This window comes from Strongylocentrotus purpuratus, unplaced genomic scaffold, assembly GCF_000002235.5.
Source record: "Strongylocentrotus purpuratus isolate Spur 01 unplaced genomic scaffold, Spur_5.0 spur5_scaffold_6, whole genome shotgun sequence".
Taxonomy (NCBI): Eukaryota; Metazoa; Echinodermata; class Echinoidea; order Camarodonta; family Strongylocentrotidae; genus Strongylocentrotus; species Strongylocentrotus purpuratus.
This window is the reverse complement of record NW_022145612.1, coordinates 15,900,410-15,922,420: the sequence shown is the minus strand read 5'-3', so window position 1 is coordinate 15,922,420 and position 22,011 is coordinate 15,900,410. Positions and strand designations below refer to the sequence as shown.

At 39.6% G+C, this 22,011-nt stretch overlaps 1 protein-coding gene across 1 annotated transcript; it reads right to left on the bottom strand.

Annotated features, from left to right (window-relative positions):
- Positions 1–4,827: 4,827 nt before the first annotated feature.
- Positions 4,828–21,697, bottom strand: LOC115919321. Its single transcript, XM_030972811.1, has 4 exons — positions 21,400–21,697; positions 10,549–10,659; positions 7,007–7,115; positions 4,828–6,248 (listed from the first exon to the last, which is right to left on the bottom strand). Exons 1-4 carry the CDS (start codon positions 21,428–21,430, stop codon positions 6,023–6,025), a joined length of 477 nt encoding a protein of 158 aa, XP_030828671.1. The 5' UTR covers positions 21,431–21,697; the 3' UTR covers positions 4,828–6,022.
- Between the last annotated feature and the right edge of the window lie 314 nt (positions 21,698–22,011).

The window sequence follows — 22,011 nt, the reverse complement described above, 5'->3', positions numbered from 1 at the left end:
CCCTATAATAGACGAACACTGGTGGCAGCATCACCAAACACGAAAGATATGTAGATTCGATCAAGATACAACTCCTTACAAAATTTGAAAGAATTCATTCAAAAAATGTGGCAGTTACAGCGCACAAAAGGGACAAATGACTGTAGACCTTATAAAAATTGAAAAAATGAGGGCAGCATCACCAAAATGGAGAGATGTGTAGATTGTACCAAAATACTCTCTATGCAAAATTTGAAAGATATACGTCAAAAGAGCGCACACTAGACACCCACCAAAATATAACCTTTTGATCCTATAAACACAGAACACTGGTGGCAGCATCACCAAAAACTAAAGGTGCATAGATTTTACCAACATACACTTCCATACTCAATTTGAAAGAAATATGTCATGATGCAGTTAGACCGCACACTAGAGTGCACACAAGATATCTATCAAAATATGACATTTGACCCTATAAAAGACGGAGCACTGGGCGCAGCATCAGCAAAATCTATAGGCTTGTTGATAATACCAATGGACATCTAAATTTGAACGAAATACCTCGAGAAATGTGGCGTATAGGCGCACACAAACCATCCACAACTAAATGGAACTTCGACTGCGCGCAGTAAAAAACGATGTCCCCGCTATAGAGTAATTTTACAGTGAACCAAAACCAAAATGTAAGCATACAATACCAAAATAAAAATAAAAATAAACATAACTCGTATATCAATGAGAAATCTAAATGAAGTGATGTATAAAAACTACAATAATCAAAATAATCCAAATACACATATCCTACATTTACCAGCACACTGCAGTCCTTCCTATGTGAATATGTGTTTATTTGCTCATTCAACAAATGCTTGAATCAATTACCTACTCTAACCTTATTCATATCATCGACCACGACACAACACTATTCTAAACCCTAACCCCAACCTAATTCCAACTGTAAACCTGAACCTTCGACAACATAAAACCCGGAGCGATTGCCGCAGGAAAAGGTGTCTGGTCACGGAATTTAGCCCTCTCTCTCTGTCATGCTAGGCACATATTCAGAAAGGTTCACCACCGTATGTCACACATTTGCATTTAAAATGTTGTTTTATCTAGATCTATGTCAATAATTCCATTATATGAATGCATATACATATATTTGTTTATGACAGCCTTGTCATTCTAAATTTGTACACCTATATAAATTATAAATGAATATATAATAATTTAACACCAAAAAGACATTTCTCACAACTATCTGTACTTATAGATCTATGTCAATAATTATAATAGACCAGTGGCAAGTCAACCATTAAAGCAAGTTACTGTGAGTCAATTAAAGATACAAATCTGGGGCACACATGAATGATGTCATTTATAAAAATATCAGATGGTACAATTCACAATTTCTTACAACAGTCGATTTACCCTTTGATAGGAGGAAGAAATAGAGCAAAACCACACTGCCCTAAGAAGTACACTTAAAAAGACTGTTCACATGCATATAAATCAGATAGAATACCTGTTAAAATACATTCAGAAATTGCTAATCATGAAGGCAAAGATTTTCATGAATGCAATTTAAAGGCAGTTTTGATAGCTTTAATTGGCTATCCCACAGAAATAATATATTTGGATCGTGTTGTTCGTCAGAGTAATGTTTGCACATTTCAAAAGTGATACCAAAGACTTGTACTGGATTGATTTCTCTTAATTAAGTGTTATTTGAACACTTCATATTATACAGTGTAGCCGAAAATTCCGGAGTGATGTCTTCTGAGCAGGGATTGTGTAGCAGTGGTTGAATATTATTAGAGTGAATTTCATGCGGCAAAGTGAAAAATGGGATTATATATTATGTACCAACATTATGAAATTATCATTGAAAGAGGACTTTTAGGGTCGCAGAATATTTTTTGAACACCTGGTCTTTGGGAACATATTCCAGACATATTCTAATCTATATTCTTCTGTATTGAACACTATCGCAGAATTATCCCGGACATTCCTTGGCATGCATCAATACACAAAAGTCCTGCTGCTTTAGGGCAAAAGATGAGAATGAAAGGTATTAATGCCAGACAAAAGCTATTCTCTCTGATATTCATAAGCATTTGCATGGGATTGGGTACCTTACTAAAAGCCATGTACTGTAACATTATGGTGTATAACACATTTGTATGTCTATTCAGCATGCAAACAGGCTAAACTACAGAAATGTCCCATACATTGCGTGAGAGTGTATTTGAGTTTCACGAGGAGCGACTTTCTGTCTGTGAGATTGCAACCAGATTGGAAATGAAATTCTCTACCGTGCAGTATACCATCTAGTAATTCAAGAAAAAAAGGGGGGAATCAAGAATCTGGTGGGCAATTATGGAAGAAAAGGGACGCCCAGTTCAACGATAGACAATTACATCAAGGGATTGGTAATGAAGTCTAGGAAGTTGTCTCTAGAGGATCTTTTAAAGCAGGCGGAGGAGGCTACTGGTTTTCGGGTCTGCATGCACACAACCAAGACTTGAACAGGTTGAAAGAACGTGGGATGCATGATAGAGTTATGCGCTAGAAATCATATATCAGCACACACAAAAACAGACAAAAACGTTTGAACTTTGCAAAAAAACATGTTGGCAAGTCTATGCATTTCTGTGAATTCGCCTCATGGTTCGACGAGTCCCAAAACAACATGTTTGGCTCCGATGGTCCCCAAAGAATTTGGCGACACTCTGCAGAAGAAAGCAACCCTCAATGTCTGGACCCAACTGTGAAGCAAGGCCAAGGGGGTGGCAGTATAATGGGATAGGGGTGCACCACAGCTGCCGGTGAGGGCACCCTACATTTTATTGAAGGGACGATGATTGCCAAGATGTACCAGGAGATCCTGTGCACTCAGATGATCCCATCTGCCACAAGAAATGAATTGAATTGAATTGAATCTACAAGATTTATTGACAAAATATCATAGTCACAGCTAAAAGCTGATAAATCTTAAATATACAAATAAAACTGCAACATATAAAATAAATCCAAATAGTCCTTTGTAAAATAGGCGAATATGAAATTAAGATATTTAGTAATAGGATTGATACAATAAATGAATAGAAAGGAGAAGAAAGAGAAGAAAAAGGAGAAAAAAAAAAGTTTTAAAAAAGGGGGAAAAAGAAGAGGGTTGAAGAGGGTATGGTTGATGGTAATAAAAGAGTGTTGATACGTTTATAAAACCAGTAATAAAATCAGCAAAAAATTAAAAATTCAGTAATGAAACTGTTTCTGACCAGTGTAGATATGAAGATAACTTTTCTGCAAGTCACTCTTTTTTATTTTTATTTTGTATTGTTGTATCTAAGTTGAGGGCTGCCGGCATGTCAAGCTACTTTGCTTATTTCTGTAGCCCCCCTGCATCTAATGTATGTTAATTATGCATTCAATGTATACGTTTAAATTCAATATATTTGTTTAATATCGTTTATTATCTGTATAAAATTATATACACTTGAAATATTGTATCAAGCCATATTATGTTCATGAAAATGTATGATGAAAAAAAGAAAAAAGATGCAGAAACCAATAAATCAAATCAAATCAATTAACACGATAGCCTTGTCAATAAAACATGAAAATTATTTCTATTTACATAGTGTATTTGACAAGTTGTTGTATTATATTTTATACATATTGTTAAAGGTAATACAAAAGTTTTGGTACAGGGTCACGAGTTTTGTTCAAATGAACATATTGGAAGCATATGCGATCCTAATATTCAGTGATCGTTGTCGCGTTGAAATCGAGTCTAAAGTTATGAAATTGTAAATAATTAACTCTTTATGTTGTATAGCTCCCTCTCAAGGTCAAGATATTAATTAGGCTATAAAACGATGTTTCTTGACCGATTAGCTATTCTTGATTCGAAATTATAAATCACAACTACATATTCTGAGATTTTCATGGTTGTAGCTACCATTTTACGGCCTTAGGCACTATTTGAAATTTATCAAAATTTACCAGGAGCACCGGTTTTTTTTTTATATTCAATTTTTCTCGAAAGCAGAAGTGTTTGAGGTGCTTATAATACATCCTCAGGGGCATCCAAATATATCAAAATTGTAAAGAATCACTATCCACCCAATTTTCTAAATTTCCCAAAACTTTGTATTACCTTTAAGAATAATGGCTCTATGCAAGTATTTTAGATAAATATGCAATTAAAAACATGGTTGTCTCAGTAGAAGTGCAGACAACAGTTATAATAAGTAGGTCCAATAGTAAGAATTCAGTATATAAACCAAAAAACAAACAAAAAAGGAAAGCTTGGGCGCCATTTCATCTTCCAAAAAGACAATGATCTGAAGCAGTCTGCAAAGCAAGTTCAGGCCTTTCTCCAGAAGAAAATGGTGAATGTCCTCAAGTGGCCCCCAGATAAACCCCATCGAGCATCGTTGGGATGAGTTAGAGCGGACACGTCCCCCAGAACCACCCAGCAGGAAACAGAGCCTGAAGGACATGCGTCAGCGTACCTGGGAGAGTCTTGACCCAGCGATCTGCTACAACATGGTTGATAGCATGCCGCAGAGGCTACATGCAGTGAAAATAGCCAAGGGAGGACCAACCACATACTAAACAAGGACTTGTGAACTTGCTGAATCGCCAGAAACCACCATGTGTCAAAATTATATGTTTTTGTGACCACAAAACTGGAAAAACTCTAAATATTAGACCAACTAGTATGAAACTAAGTCTGTTTCATTTGCTGGGGACACCTTTAACAATTATGTTCCAGCCAGTTAATAAATGATATGTCGATATCTTTTTTTTTTAAATCTCAGTTTGATTAATTTTTTCTGGGTGTCACAAATAATTTTTGGCTACACTGTTCTCATGATGAAATCCTTGGTCGGTTTTGATAAGGCATGGCAGCACATTTGCAGCTTACATTTATAACAATAATAGTGGGCTCATGTCTGTCTGACTTGACACTCCTGGCGCGGCTGATTATTACCCTGGCTTTAAATGTCAAGAATATTCAATGGTATACACAGGGTGAATACAACATACAGTTAGTTTTGAAGTTAGAGTAACTCTTAAAAAGGCAATTTTGGGGCAATTCATGTGTGTATTAATGACTGATTTTTTTTTTTAATTCACCACCGATGAGAATTGAATGAGTGGTCAAATAATGTTTTTAAAACTTGGTAATAAAAAAAAAGAGTATACATTAAAATACCATCTGATTTTTCTATCAAGCATGATATACAACATAGCTCTGAAATAAACATTACATTTAGATAAATTCATATGGCAAGAGTATCATTGCTATGCTTCAGCAATTTCTGATTTTTTTTTTTTTAAACATCAATTTTTGATTCAGTTATTAAAATTGTTGAAAATTTAGACCTTTAAATATTTAATACACCATCTATATATCCCTCATGTTAAAAAAAACATAAATAGAAGAATAGACATTCAAGACAAATTCACCATGTACTGACAAATGCAGGGCTTGATTGATTAACCTCAATTTGTGCTACAAATACATTTCTATAAATCATTATGGTCTGGGATGGTATTTGATTCAATATCTAAATCAGAAATACCATTTTCCTCAACTAGTTTTCAACTTTTGATATTCTGATGAATTGTTGGCTAGGTATTTTACTTGAAATCTAAGAAAGCTGGCCAGCAGATTTGAGCTAATGTTTTGAAAGCCTTGACTGGTTCCCCCTTCAACTACACCGGTCATGATAATCTGCGCAAAAGCAAATTAAGCTTGCATAATTAATGCGACATGTTTCATGAGCTTAATTTTGGATTGGTTCTGTGTCACCATAACTATAAGAGAGCAGTTTGGCTAATGGTTGGCTTTCAAGAGTAAAAAAACTTCGGGGATGATGTAATCATCTGAATAAAAAAAAAAAGGCTTAAGCCCTTTCACTTGGCCAAACTAAGTGTTAAGTAAAGTATTGACTCAATCCGAATACTGAATTCAATCCTGGGAGGCCGGGACTGTTGTTTATTAAGTTGGCCTAAAGCTTCACTGTTACACAGGAGTTGGAGAATTTTCAGAAGTGTCTTTTTTAGGTAGCATAGGAGATGTCTCTTTTTTATCTCCTTTTTCAGGTGCAATGTTATCATTTTCCTTTCCTCCATCTAATGGAATGCTTTGAGGTGACGGAGGAGAATCAGGAGTGTCCGTACTATTTCTAATATTATCAATCCAGTCAATGATCCTTTTACGGGTAATTAGAATCCACTCCCAGATCTTCCTACAAGTAAAAAAAAACAAAAACAATAAAAACAATCATAGAATTCTTACACGTAGCAACATGGAATATCTTACAGGAACAATGAAATAGTAATCACACATTTTGCAAATATGATCTTAATATTGATATATTTTGAAATGTCCTGTATCATTTCTGTTTGACATACTCTGTAGCTCCCTTTTCATTTGCTTTATAAATCATTTTCCATTTTCTTTTTCCTTCTTAATTAGTTCTTCCATTCATAATTTTTTTAAATCTATGCTTATCAACCATCTTTTGCTTAAAGGTAAAGACCAGTCTTGGAAACGCCCCACTTTCAAAAAATGAAATGGAAGCTCTTATTACCAATCATGTGAAAGAGTATGTTTTGACTAATACATGATGATAACAAATTTGCCGGAAAACTGCCTACTCTTTGATATATTTGGTAAATAAGTTTATCTATTGGTGTGTGAAAGATAAATGCACGTGTCACACACGTGTGTGTAGTCCCATATACATCTTTCTGTGTACAGTGCTTGTAATTTTACGAAGACTGGGCCAAATTTCTTTTCATTTTGATGATTCCAGAACCTTGCAGTACACACCAATACTTATATACTAGATGATCAACCTTTTCTGATCGATTCCACGTTTCTTTCACAATGCAATCGCATGACCATAACTGGTCTTTATCTTTAAACAGGTAGACTAATGTCAACAGAGGTTCTACAATGTACTTTTTGTATAACTTATGAATGAATGTTTCCAAAACTTACCTCCAAAAACAATAACATAAGATGCAGCAGACAGCAAAGGCAAGTAATAATAAAATAATCCATAATGCCAGTAGATTTTTTTGGGGGGGCCTATCTACACACCAAGAGGCTGAGAAGAGATTTGAGAAATTACAAAAGTTAAGTTGATTTGTCAGAGAACACATTATTTTTTATAATCTTGTTAAAGAGAAAGCTGGATTTAGTTTAAGCCTAAGGTGAAAAATGATTTATGAGCTTTTTCAAATGTGGAATATTATCCTAGTATGCCATGTTCCTAAAAAGCATTGCTCTTTAACTGCTCTCGTAATTCAAAATGACTAGCAGGAGTTTTAGACCCCGTTTACAGTGAGCAAAAAGGCCGGGCCGAGCCGAGCCGTGGCCCGGCCTAGCACTGTAAACGCGCAAAAGGCCAAATGCGAGGCCAAACTGGCAGTGCATTTGGCAGTGCTCTGGAGGTAGTCTCGGCCGCGGCCGGGCTGCGAATTTTTTTTCCGTACTCGAGAGAGCAAAAATCCCATGTGCGCATGCGCGTGGACTTATGATTTCTCTGCTACTTCCCATACGAAATGTACATGTATTCGCATGTACTGTGCACGATTCGCGTTCTACGAGTAAACGATGGCATAGTAGTCTTCAAACACAGACTCTGATTTGCCAGTTTGACAAATCAATATGCGTATGTGTCGCGATGTGCTTATTCAAGTCTGTGTAGTTGTATGATTCAGACCCAGTAGTGCATATGGAAATACATTGCAACTTGTATAGAATGGTATAGTAGTCTGCAAGCACAGACGCTAATAGTAGTCTGCAAGGACATAATAATATATTGTGTATTGATGAGTAGTGATTTTATGCAAGTTTGTGTAGTTTAATGATTCCAGACCCCATGGTAGGCCTATGTATTGTGCCACTGCTCTCTCACACTCTTTCTCTCTCTCTCTCTCTCTCTCTCCATATCTCTCTCTCTTTCTCTCTCTCTCTCTCTCTCTAGCCCTCCCTCCAGTATGCTCGCACTCTCTGTATTACTTTTATTTATAATCATGGTCTGCTGAGAGCCAGAAGGATGTTAACTCTTACACGCACCAGTAGGGTCTGAATCATAAAACTACACATATTTGAATATAAAGCACTACTCAAGACACTATGTTGTCAAACTGTCCGATTAGCGTCTGTGCTTGCAGACTACTATACCATGCTATTCAATTTGGGATGCATTTCTGTAAGCACTAAAATGTCTGAATCATACAACTACTCAGACTTGAATACTAGTACTATTGCTACGCACGATATATGCGTAATTGTTTTGTCAAACTGGCAAATCAGAGTCTGTGTTTGCCATCGTTTACTCGTAGAACGCGAATCGTGCACAGTACATGCGAATACATGTACATTTCGTATGGGAAGTAGCAGAGAAATCACAAGTCCACGCGCATGCGCACATGGGGTATTTGCCCTCTCGAGTACGGAAAAAAAATTCGCGGCCGGGCTGCGTATTTTTTATTTACACGGCAGCGAGGGGAATTTCCCAATTAATTCCAATGAAACCGCTCGCGACGAGTCTAGACTAGACCAAATCGGAGTACGAGTACACCAGTGCAGTGTTAGGGAATATAGATCTAGAGAAGGAAACGATGAAACACATCTAAAGGAAAACAAGAAAACAAAATAATCTAGATGTTTTATGCATTCAATAAACAGTGACGGCAGTATGATATTATGTGCGACACCATGGCACAGAGAAATCGAGAGCGTGAACATAGGATACATGCCCTCGGCCACGTACCAACAACACAGAGTACATCGACAACACAATTCATATTCAGTACAGGCACTACAGACTAGACTCTCCGCGAGCGGTTTCATTGGAATTAATCGAGCTTTTCTCCTCGCTGCCGTATAAATAAAAAATACGCCCCCCTGCAGCTCGCCCCGGCCTTTTTTCACTGTAAAAGTGTAAACGCACGCAGGTCCAAATGCGCAGCCAACCGGAAGTGAAAGTTCGCCGTGTATAGGAAAATGGGGGAAAGATTCACTGCAAATCGCGCGCGACCGGATCTGCACTGTGAACCCCGGCGCGCCAACCACCCCCAAAAAAAATAATAATCGTTTGTTTACATGCAGAACGCCACTCTGACAAAATATTGAAAGGTTACAATTTAGGCCGAGGCCGAGCCTGCCACTAGCTGTAAACGCACAAAATTGCGGGGCCGAGTAGGCCTGGCCCGGCCGCGGCCCTGGCCCTTTTCTCACTGTAAACGGGGTCTAAGACTCGGACCAATTTCAGATTTTCAGATACATGTTACTGTAGTTTAGTCCCATGTATCAATATCTATTTCTTGTGTTTTAATGGTCTGTGATTTTTAGCAACTGAAGATGATTCCAAAATCTAATAATAAACAATAATTGGTCAAATGTATTATAGTACATGATCTACAAGTCAGAGTCTTCAAGGCAGTTTCGCTCACAATAAATTGCAGGCCTTCAGGCCTATATCTTCACCTTTATAGCAATAAGACCAACAGATAATGGAAACCTAGAAATGGTAATAAAATAGTCAATGTTCTCCTTGCATTTGGGAATGACGATTCATGAAATGTCAAGTACACAGAATATGCATGTTTTATGCTGTGTGTACTAGATGAATCCTACAATATCCTACAATCTTTTGTTTTTTGACAGAAGAAATGTACATGTATACATTTGGGCATATTAAATGAAGAACAAAAATTTTAAGAGTGACAGAATGAACAGACAAAACAGGAGAGACCACTAAGTATTAGAAAATATGTAATTTCGAAAATAGTGTTTCAAAATAATATAAATGATTGCCCCCCCCCCCCCAAAAAAAAAAAGCATCATGAAAAATTGTGTATACATACAGGTCTATCTTAGAATCATATGGATATAAATGTACTTTCTTATGAATTTGGGGGAAAAAGTGGGGTCTACAAAATGTTGGCAAATAAACCAACAATTAAACATCTTTATTTTTTTAAGTTTGTAACAAAAATTCCTTCCCAGGTTTTGCCTATCTGTATGCAAATGAACAGAAGTTAATGATGGGATCTGGATTTCTATGCCATTTAAAATGGATAACATTTGGAGGTTTCTCTTTTTCACAGAACTATTAATACTCAAAAAAATTCAGATGATCCCTCTAGTACGGTATGTTGTTTCTCATGCACCATACAAAAACAACACTATGGAGATCTACAACATCTACAGTAGTTCATACAATGTAAGAAAATTAAATTAAAATCACATGTCCCAGATTATGTAGAGCCTAAAAAGTCAAAAAGTCTTCAGCTGCGTTTGTTATTCACAATAAGCATCATAATACCCAAATATACGCACACAAACTAGCAAACTAGCAAAGTATATGTAAGAGCTCATCTAAGAGTACATTTTCTTAGTTTATCAGAATGTCCATCTTTATGATAGAGAATACTGTAGTGTATTCATCTTGAATTATTTCATTAATGGATCGTTACAAATTACAGAATGTACTTAGTAGGCCTATAGTAAGCTATAAATACACTCACGTTTGTCTGGGAGGGTAGCAAAGTCACGAAGACAGCTTCCGCAACTTGAAACGTCCTCATTTGGGTTCAAGCATACATCTTCCATCCTTCCTGAAGTGTAGGCACTGTAGTCTAAATAAAGAATTTTAGATCAACAGTTGAAAGATGATCATCATTGTTAATAATATAAAATATTCTTATAATATGGCAGTGGGTTCTGAAATATTAATCCTCCACCACCACCACCACCACCACTACTACGCCCACCAATGAGTTTTAAGAGATGGAGTCATATCTAGCTCTTTCCCTTTGTACCATCTTCGATGCCGCCAGGAGAAAATATTTCAGGCATGTGCTTCTGTGGATCTTCCTTGCAGATAATTACGTAGACTAAAGATTCTTGCCTAGCTGCAAACTAATGGGCCACTTTCAAAGGGAAATATTCTTTTGTATTGATGATTAATTTTTGCTACCACTCGTCTGATAATACTAGCAGTACACAGTGCTAACCTTTATAGGAGGCAAGCGATAGGAAATGGAGCAAAATTTCCTGAAATATTAATCAAAATTACTTGACTGGGCATGAGTGGGCACTAACCTGACATAACATAATAAAGAACTGTACATGAACAAATTCACTTTTTATTATCGTGAACCGGAAGTAATCAGAAAAGTGTCAATTGCAGGTTTATGATTGTCAAATGTTACTATTCTTCACACATTAAAGCTGCTATCATACATTGTAAGCAAATTTCTTGACACAATTAGGCTTTTGTATTCATATTTTATCATCTGTTAGATTTTCCCTTTGTTAGTTCAAATAAGAAGTGAAATATTAAGGATTTTTATTTGTGAAAAAAAAATCACTTCTCAAGCTTTCCAATGATATTGGGCTTTATTGGCGTCTTTGAACCTCGGAAATCAAAGCGTACAGCACACCTGTAGATCACAAGGTCCGCGGTTCAAGTCCCGCCATGGCACTAATGTCCTTTGGCAAGACATTGATCTACATTTGCCACTCTCCACCCAGGTGTTAAAATGGGTACCCGGTAGGATGCGAAAGCTAATGTGGTTTGATTAGCAAGTGGCGCTTGTAAAATGGCGACTGGCTGGAATGCTCCCCAGGGAGTGGAGAATGTGCATACCTTGTGTGCGGGTAAGCCTGAATCCGATGACCGGGATAATAATAATATGTTGTAAAGCGCTGTGATACACATGTATGTCTGTAAGAGCGCTATATAAATGCCAATATTATTATTATCATTATTAGATTCTATTGTGCAACCTTAGAAAAGGGCAGCTGCTTGGAATAATTGTTGCCAGTTGGGTTTCCAGTACTTTCCAGCTCTTAAAACTCTTTACTCCTTACTACTACTACTACTACTACTACTATTACTATTACTACTACTACTACCACCACCACCACTAACACTACTACTACTACTACTAGTAATAATAATATTGAGAATAATAATAGATCTAGACCCAGCATCATCATCATCATCATCATCTACAGCTAAATCTACGCTAACCTCTATGTACGTGATTGCCTGGCTAGCAAGTCAAGGGTTAGGTCATAATATGAAATATGAAATTGATATCACCTATCCTTAATTGGCACCCATACCCCTGCTTGAAAAGTGATGTACATAAAACCTAAAATGCATATGTAATCACCCATTCTGGCACCCAACAAACCTTGAACGGTTGAACCTGATGATAATGAGCTTACATGTGCATATGCGATTAATATTTTAAAAAAACTCTGACCTCTCACGCAGAGTTTGCATGTTACCGCTCATTATCATCAGGAACATGTGGATGGTAAGCAAATCCTTATCACTGAGGTATAAAAAATTCACATTTTTGGTTAAATCTTTGACCAATGTATGCTCAGCTCAGCTCAGAGTGCTTTGTATGAGAAGAAAGAAAAGTCCACTATAACTCTAGGGAGCTCCGCCGCCGCAGCCGTTACGGATTTTAAAGACAAGGAGAAGAATTTTAAATTGGATACGTTGACTGCCATATTATACTCCAAAAAAGATGAGAAACTTGACATGAAAGGGGTAAGAAATATAACAACTCATATCATTCATGACCATTATTTGAACAATCGAAGATTAAGTTGAATTTTTAGTATGTTTTACTTTTAGTAGGGTATTTCCACGCCAGAGTTACGGGTCAACAGTACTAGCGCCTGTTTTTCATGTTTTTATTAATTTAAACAAATTTTTAAAAAATATTTTTAAAAAGGAGGTGGCCCCCAAAAAGGAAGAGAGCTTGGATATGCTTTTATGCTAAACATGATTATTATTTTTTTTTTTTTTTAGTTGGCCAGATGAAACACAGGGTTAGGACGAAGAATCAACCTTTTTTCACCTCAAAGGCTTCTTCAAATTATAATTTGAAGTGGTTGGAACTGTCACACATTAAGCTACAGTCCCATATACGTCCCGGACCGTCCCGGACCATCCCGGACCCCATCCGGGGTGATCCGGGATTCGGTCCGTGTTGACACCGTGTTGGCACCGGGGTGGTCCTGGATGGTCCTGGATGGTCCTGGATGGTCCTGGATGGTCCTGGATGGTCCTGGATGGTCCTGGGCGGTCCGGGAGTCGACCCCGGATGTTTTTGACGGTCAAAAACTGCCGGGGTGGTCCGGGACGGTCCGGGACAATAGTTTGATCCGGGGTGATCCGTGTAGCCACCGTGCTGGGTCCGGGGTCATCCGTAGTGGCGCCGGGGCGGTCCGTGTTGATCCGTGGCAGTCCGGGAGTGAGTTATTGACCGCCCAGGACCATCCAGGACCATCCAGGACCATCCAGGACCACCCCGGTGCCAACACGGTGTCAACACGGACCGAATCCCGGATCACCCCGGATGGGGTCCGGGATGGTCCGGGACGGTCCGGGACGTATATGGGACTGTAGCTTTTAAAGCATCACACTTTTTTGAACAAAACATCCCGGACCATCCCGGATCACCCCAGACCATGGTCCGGGATGGTCCGGAGTGGTCCGTGCTCGTCCGTGCTGGTCCGGCTTTATATGGGACTGGGGCTTTAAGTGCAAACAAACTAACAAAGTAGTTGAATTCCATATACCCTAGTCTGGTGTTTATTCCCTGCACTGGGTATCAAGTCTCGCGTATCACATATACATCGCGCACATGCGATCTGACCTCCTGAGGTCACAGGTGTCACATTTGCATAATCTGATACATATTCATATTATCATGACATCCCTCCTTTGCCAGAATGAAACCTTAACCTGGTCTATTTTTATATTATAGTTTCACTGAAAATTCTTGTAATATTTCTTTTGTTCTTGTGTTTCAACCATATGTCAATTACTGAAATAAACATGCTTTGGTGCATTTGCTTTTGTTTTTTTTTATAATTTGTTTTTAAAGAACAACTTCTAACAAACAACAAATTTATCTGGTCGATAAACTTTTCCCAAATTTTTTATCTTACAAACAACTTTGTTGAACATAAAACATAACATGCAATTAAATATCTTTCATGCAATATCTTCCATGCATTCAGTCTGTGGTCCAAATAAAAGTTCAACTGTTCACTGGATACTTGAGTTTGTGTGAATCATCTGTTATCTCCAAGCGTTCATACGACTAGCTGAAGCTGAAGTTTCTGTAAATACTTTCTTCGATAATTGAATCCATTTTTGAAAACTGATCGATGCTCCAACTCAAACTTGTGTTTTTCGCAACACATATGACATACAATAAGGGCAGCGTTCGGCGTACACCCTTTTACATTGATTAATGTATGTGTAATATTGAAACATATATATCAGAACTTATTATTTTAGCACAAAACAACTTCTTTGTACGCTTGGTTTCCATGGTGATTTCTCCATCATGTCAATTTCACAAATATGGGCAGCGCAAGGCGTACACCCTTTAAATCACAACTTGGCTTCAACCAATGATTTTCAAACATTTCTCCTTGATATCCAAATTTGTCTCCTTGGCATATGTAGTTTCAGATATCACTGTTGCTATTTTACAAAGAGCTCATTCCCACCATATTGATCTGGAATCACACAAAATCATCATATCGCTTAGGGAATCTTCTCTGGCATTGTGGTCTACTAGCTGCCATAGGAACGTTGGTGTTTGTTGTCTCTGCTTGGGTATCACCATCCTGATGTGTTGCTCGCTGCCTCGGAGTCTGGACCTCTGGTCACCGCCTCAGGAGTACTGGTCTCCGCCTCAAGATTACCGTCCGACCCTTCAGGAATACCGGTCACCGCCTCAGGATTGCCGTCTGTCCTCTCTGGATTGGCAGCTTCGTTATGAGTGTCTCGGGACATGTATCTTTTTACACTTGATACATTCCTATTATACAGGACTCCTTCAGGAGACTTCACAGTTACCATACTCCCTGTTCTTGCTGTCACTGTGTATGGCTGGCTTAAGTATGGCGTGTCTAGTTTCCTCCTTTCATCACATCTTACTATCACCTTATCTCCTGGCACTATGTCAGAATGTACGGCTCCCCTCTTCAGATCTGCATAGTGTTTTGCACCACTTTTCATTTGGAGGTCCCTGTCTCTCAGTTCCTGGTCCTCACTAATGTCCTGGATTTGTGGTAGTTTAGTTCGGATCTTTCTCCCGAACAACACTTCTGCCGGGCTTTTCCCTGTTGTCGAATGAGTACTAGCCCGGTAGACTGCGACGTAAGTCAGCAAGGCCTCTTTCCAATCCTTGCCTTCTGCCTGTGCAATTTGAAGCCTTTTCACTATACTCTGGTTCTGCCTTTCGACCTCGCCGTTGGCTTGCGGCCATTTAGGAGTCCTGTAATGTTCATGTACTCTGCGAAAACTTCTGAAATGAACTGGGGTCCATTGTCTGAGTTTCAGCCAGGCCTTTGACTGTCTTCTCTGCAGTGGTTATTTAATTTCATGATTGCATACTCGTAGTATCTGCTATAATAATCAACTACTGTACCACAAGTATAGATTCTCCTGTCAGAAGTGGTCCTAGGAAATCAACAGCTACATCCACCCAAGGTTCTGTTGGCAACATAGTACTTTGAATTGGTTCTGGTGGATTACCCCTGCTTGTGATTTAGCAACCATGACAAGTCTTGACGAATTTCTCAGCATCTTTCTCACATCCTGGCCACACCATCTTTGGCCTCTGTGCCTGTGGAATCACCAATCTGCTACCTCTCAGCACACACTGACCAATTATGCAGAGTTCATCCTTGATGGGAATGTATGCTTTGTATGGACAATCATCCCATTGTCCACTGTGAATACACTCTCTGATAGCTTCGAGTTCAGGATCATGTTCAGATTCTCTTTCGACTTCCTTCGTTGTCACCGCACCTGGCGTTGACTGGACTGCCACAAAATGCGCAAAGCTCTCTGCTTCTGTTTCCAACACAGAAGTTTCTCTCGGTTGATCATCCTTTAGCAATCTTGACAATGGATCTGCAATGTTGGACTTTCCTGCAGGGAAAAAATTAATATTTATTTTTCGGGGGCTACTTTTCAAGCTTGCCTGCGTAAAAATAACCCTCTAAAATTTGTTTTGCTTTGAACTCTATGCAAATTTACGGGGGCTCTTTTCTGATTTTCGGGGGCTCTTTTCTGATTTTCGGGGGCTCTTTTGGGCATTTCGGGGGCAAATTCGCCCTGAGCCCCCGTGTATTTTTTTCACTGCTTTCCTGCGATGTGGACTACCCTGTACTTGTACTGTTGAAGCCTCAGAACCCACCACTCGATTCTCGCACATGGCTTAGATCTCGGTGAATAAATGACTTCAAGCGGTTTGTGATCAGTCACTAGATCAAACTCTATTCCATACAAGTCAGGTACGCATGGAATCTCTCACAAGCCCACACAAGTCCAAGGACTTCTTTCTCCGTCTGGGAGTATCTCCTTTCAACGCTACTTAATGAGCGGCTGGCATACGCTACTATCCTTGGGCCATCAGCATGCACCTGCACCAGCACTGCTCCTAAGCCAACTGGACTGGCGTCCACTATGACCTTTGTCGGTGCATTTAGTAGCCCAGGGTCTCTGCACTCATTAAGCTTTCCTTCAGCGCCTTAAACGCCTGTCGTTGTTCATGACCAAATTGAAATGGCGTGTCCTTTCTAGTCAGCTTTCTCAGTGGATCTGCCAATGTAGCAAAGTTTGGAAAAAACTTTGCGCAGTAATTGACTAGCCACAAGAAACTTCTCATCTCAGTTGCATTCTGGGGTTCACGGGCCTCTGCAATTGCTTTCACCTTGGCCAATCCTGGGTTGAGTCCCTCGCTAGTCAGTCTGTGCCCCATGAAGTCCAACTCAGAGACACCAAACTTACACTTTTCTGTATTTGCAGTAAGTCCTGCTTCCCGCAGTCTGCCAACCTCTTGTCATGCTCTTTCTGGGTCGATGCATGCACAATGATGTCATCTGATATGTTTGCAGCTCCTTCTATACCAGCTATCACCCTGTGTATCTCGTATTGATAAATCTCTGGAGCAGCATTGATTCCGAACAAAAGTCTCTTATAGCGGAACAACCCACAATGAGTGACAAAAGTTGTCACCTCTCTAGACTCTGGATGTAACTCCAGTTGGTGGTACCCCCACTTCAGGTCTATTTTCGAAAAGACCTTCCTAATCGACAACTCCTGTAGGAGCTGTGAGCTGTGAGCGTCGAAATCGGCAGCCTAGCATAGCCGGGTAATGTTGGAGCGCCTTGAGGACCTTGCAGGACTTCCTCAATAGTGGGAATGGGGTGACGTTCTCTTACGATTACTTCGTTCTCTCTCCGCATATCAATACACAGTCTTATTTCATCATTTCGCTTTGGAACAATGACTACTGGGCTTACCAATGGCGTGGAGCGTTCAACTGGTTCGATGATGTCGAGATCGATCAATTCCGCGATTTTCATCTTGACCTTCTTTCTCAGTCCAAATGGGGTCCTTCGTACAGGCTGGGCCACTGGCTTCACCATTTCATCCACAGCTAGCTTAACTTGTCGGCCCTCCAATTTCCCTACTCCTTTGAAGACTGCTTCAAACTCATGTTTTAAGTCTGCATAGCTCTGTACTGCATTTACATGTACAACTCCCACATGGAGCACTCCCAGCTCTCTAGATGTACGTTTGCTAAGTAAAGGTTCTCCCTTTTCCTTGATAACAACAAACTCTGCAGTAGACTTCATCTTTCCCGCTTCTACTGTGGCTGTAAAACATCCAACGGTCGTCAATGGTATCTGTGATGTGTATGGATAAAGCCTCCTGCTACTCTTAGTAGACTTGCAGATTATTTTGTCCTTCTTCAGTTTCTCCCACAATATCTGATCTATTACATTGCAATCACTTCCTGAGTCCACTATGACTGGGACTGTGACACCTCCAATGATTATTGGGACCTTCTCATGATCATGAATTTGATAGTACCTCTGATCACGCCCACGGCTGTTGTCATCATCACTATCATTTCTAGGTTCACCTTCTAATTGGCGAACTCGATTCTTATACTTCTTTCCATCTCTGAATTTTCCATCTCTTAATTTTCCTCTACCCTCACTTGTGCTCGTCTTGGCCTTACTCTTGCACATCGTCGCAAAGTGGTTTTGGCCTCCACATTTCCTACAGATCTTTCCTTTGGCTGGACATGATGCATCCTTCCCAAAATGTCCTTTATTACCACATCTGTAGCATTCCAAATTCTGCTTTCTGTCACTCTCATATGATACCCGATTCACTTGAACTTGCCCACCAGCTCTAGGTCTTTCTCTCTCAATGACATGGAGTTAAATTGACCTTCAACAGCTTCTAGAGCAGCAACCATGGACAATGCATCATTTAACTTGAGCTCACCTCCTTTCTCCAGCATTCTCCTGCGAAGTTTATTAGCTCTGCAGTACTGGACTACTTAGTCAAGAATTTGGTTTTCTACATCCCCAGCTACGAAATTGCAGCCAATAGCAACCTGTCGTAATTTGGTAACAAATTGGGCAACCGTTTCACCATCATCTTGCTTTGTTTTCCTGAACAAATGTCTTTGAAACATAGCATTGGGTGCAACAACATAATGGGCATTCAAGGCATCTGTAGCTTTTTGATATTCAGTCAGACAGTCCTCTCCCCTTTATTCGGAAGCGTTTTGAAAGTTTCCCTTACCACGGGCCCCGCAGTGTACAGCAGCAATGCTCTCCGTTGCGCCTCCTGGGCCGGCGTACATCCGTCCAGAAACAGGCCGCGACTGTCGACATAGGCTTTGAACTCTTCAAGCCAAGCTTTCCACTTGCCGCTGACAATAGTTGCACCACCCGTCGGATCGAAGTGTGGAACTCCTCGAAGCGCTAACAATTCCGCTCCAGCGAATGCCATGTTGAAATTTTTCCAGCTCGTAGCCACAGATTCATCATCCAAGAAACATTAATCCTCGTCGCCAGTGTCACAAACGAACTAACAAAGTAGTTGAATTCCATGTACCATAGTCTGGTGTTTATTCCCCGCACTGGGTATCAAGTCTTGTGTATCGCATATACATCGTGCACATGCGATCTGACTGTGACTGTGCTATGGACCAGTGATGGCCTGGTGGTAGAGTCGCTGCCCAGCAAGCAGTAGATGGCAGGTTCAAATCCCGCTGGTTCCAAGATTTTTTCTGATTTGCTTTTCAATTACAGATCGATCAATCGATCTTATTTACTGGGTGAAAGCCACAAATATGTTTAAACTAATGACATTGTTATCTTTCATTTCATACTAAAATTTCTATGATTTATGTTTTCGGCAGTTTGTTTAGCTGCACTGTTCACAAGAGCCGTGTTTAATGCTATTCTGTACCCTGATCCTGAAATGAAATTGAGAAAAAAGTATTTAAATTGATCATTTAACATGTGAATTTGCTTTTGGTGAAATTTCAGCAAAATATACGGATGGGAAATATGTTTTTTGGGATGAGGAATGTGAAATGTCATGAAAAAATGACAGCCTGATTAGCGGTTTTCGCGTATTAATTTACATACATTTTTTGTAATGAAATCTTTCAGTCACATTTTGGATCACAGCTTTTGTTTTAAAAACAAAGGAAAACAAAGCAATTAAATACATGATTGCCGGGCGTTTAGAATTGGCATAACTTTCTTATTACTTGGGCCATTAGGATAAATGAGGCATCAAATAAAAGATCTTATCAAGCTCTGTTTGATGGTAGAAAGCAAGACAGAGCTTGAATTCTGACTCTGACTGAGAATTAATTTTTTTTGTAACGCTATTATATTAATTATTAACAAACAGTAACACTAACAGTAACAGTAACACTAACAAAGTAACATCTAGCTACATTGTTTCTTCATTACTAGATGTAGATTCTACATAGGGTAGCGCGCCCAGTATTCGGTCAATTCCCAGTATTCGGTCAGACAGCCGTTTCAACAGCTGTAACAATTTAAAAAATAATTTAAGAGCCACGAAACTTGCACAAATCAGGCAGCTGAACAACTTTTCTTAACTCTCAAAATTAAATCAGATTTAGGGCCCCGGAAAGATCTCCAACTTAGCTCAAAATTGGTCAATGTCGCACAACTTTCCGCACTTTCGCGTTCTCTTAGCACATGCGCTAACATGCATAGTCATATGTAGAAGTCTATTGCGAAACAACTACGTGTGCTGTCACAATGAATTTAGTATGTGTGTGAAGAGAATCACTTCCGTAATCGCTCCATCGCAGCGAATTTGCAAATGACGCACTTGCCGATGTGCAAGAGGTATTTATACGATACCCTTGCCATGCGGTATCGCTCAGCCAGTATTCGGTCAACGCATTGACATTCAGTGCTTTATCGCGCAATTGTGTGAAAATAGTGCGCAAATACGCTACGCTCCTTTGCAACGGAGATACCACGCACAAATCGCGTGACCGAATTCTAGTCGGCGCGACCGAATTCTGGGCAGAAAAATGCTCCGTCTTCTTTCGGAAGTCTTTTGCTTATCGTTATTCTATATTTTCAGTGACTATAAAATCCTGTTAGAGGAATAAATTTCTTTTCTTTTGATGGGTAGATTGCCCAATGAAAGAGGTAAGAATTCAAAATATTAGTGATTTCCCCTTAAGTGACCGAATACTGGGTACTCTACCCTATATAGATTGTGATGTTATTGTTTGCGATAACGGTGATACAGGTATTGAAGAAGATTGTATAAAGCAAGTGTTCATATTATTCATTTGGAGGATGAAAAGTTGAATTTTACATTGTTTTGTGCCATTGCGAGTTGGCTCAGTCGGTAAAGCTTCCGTCTGTCAAACCAAAGATCCCGGGTTCGACTCCCACCCAGGCGGATGACTGAAGCCTGCATTGTGTGTTAACGTGCCCCTTCCCTTGTAGACGCAGGTTATGTCACGGGGACAACATTCCGTCCCTCGGATAGGATGTTAAATGGAGGCCCCGTGTAGAGAAGAGTCACTACCACTACCTTGCACGTTAAGAACCCACTGGCTGCACTATTCGTATAATTAAGAGTAGATTCTAGGTCTAGTCTAGGTCTAGACTCTAGGGGAAACCCCGGTGTAGACCTGCACACACCCCCAATAATGCCAATATATTAGTAGGCCTAGGTCTACGATAATACTCTGTAAAGAGGTCTGTACTCATACTTAGGAAGAAGAAGATTGCAGCGCTGAACATGCTGAATGTGGTGTGTTCGTCTCTAGGCCTAGATCTAGATCTAGATCTAGAGGTCTACATCTATCATCTAGGCCTAAGTTAGGCTCTAATTTACTAATCTGCTACAGTGCTAGATCTAATTAATTTGAGACAAATTTAGATGGCTTTCCTGATGATATTTCATGCAAAATTTCTTTATAATGATAAGCAATGATTCTTGTCCTTACCTTTGACTTGTTTCTTGTCTGTTATGGTCATTTAGTAGATGAATTACTTGAATTCTGAGCACTATTTCAGTAACGCAAAAAAGTCCAGCTCGTGTAGCTAGTCCCACACACGTATTTGTATGTACCTTGCGTGCCGTGCGTTGATCCTGGCCGGAATCACGTAGATTATTGGTATCCGAAAAAGGCCGATTTAACGTTGCCAATTTCGTGATGACTTTATGAAACTAGCGATTCATTGTAGTGTAAAAGGCACGGAGATTGTCGCTGAATGCGGACCGAACAGTCCATGGTGTGTCATGAATATTCATGTTTTTGCTTACCTCGGCTAAATGTTTGCTTTTACTAAATTGAAAAATTACGGTGGGGGGTTGGATGAAATGGACATAATGAAATAGGCAGAAGTGATCTATAATAATTCATGCTTTTTATGTTTCGTGTGCTCGACCTAGATCTATAATCTTCAAATCGCTTGGAAAACCGAGTCCAAAGTTAGACTTGTTTCACATGTGTATTATAGGCAATGATGAGCTTGCAACCTATTTTGAAAAATTACGGTGGGTGAACCAGGGACTCGGAACTCAAATGCCCTGGGTGAACTTTCAAAAGTCAATG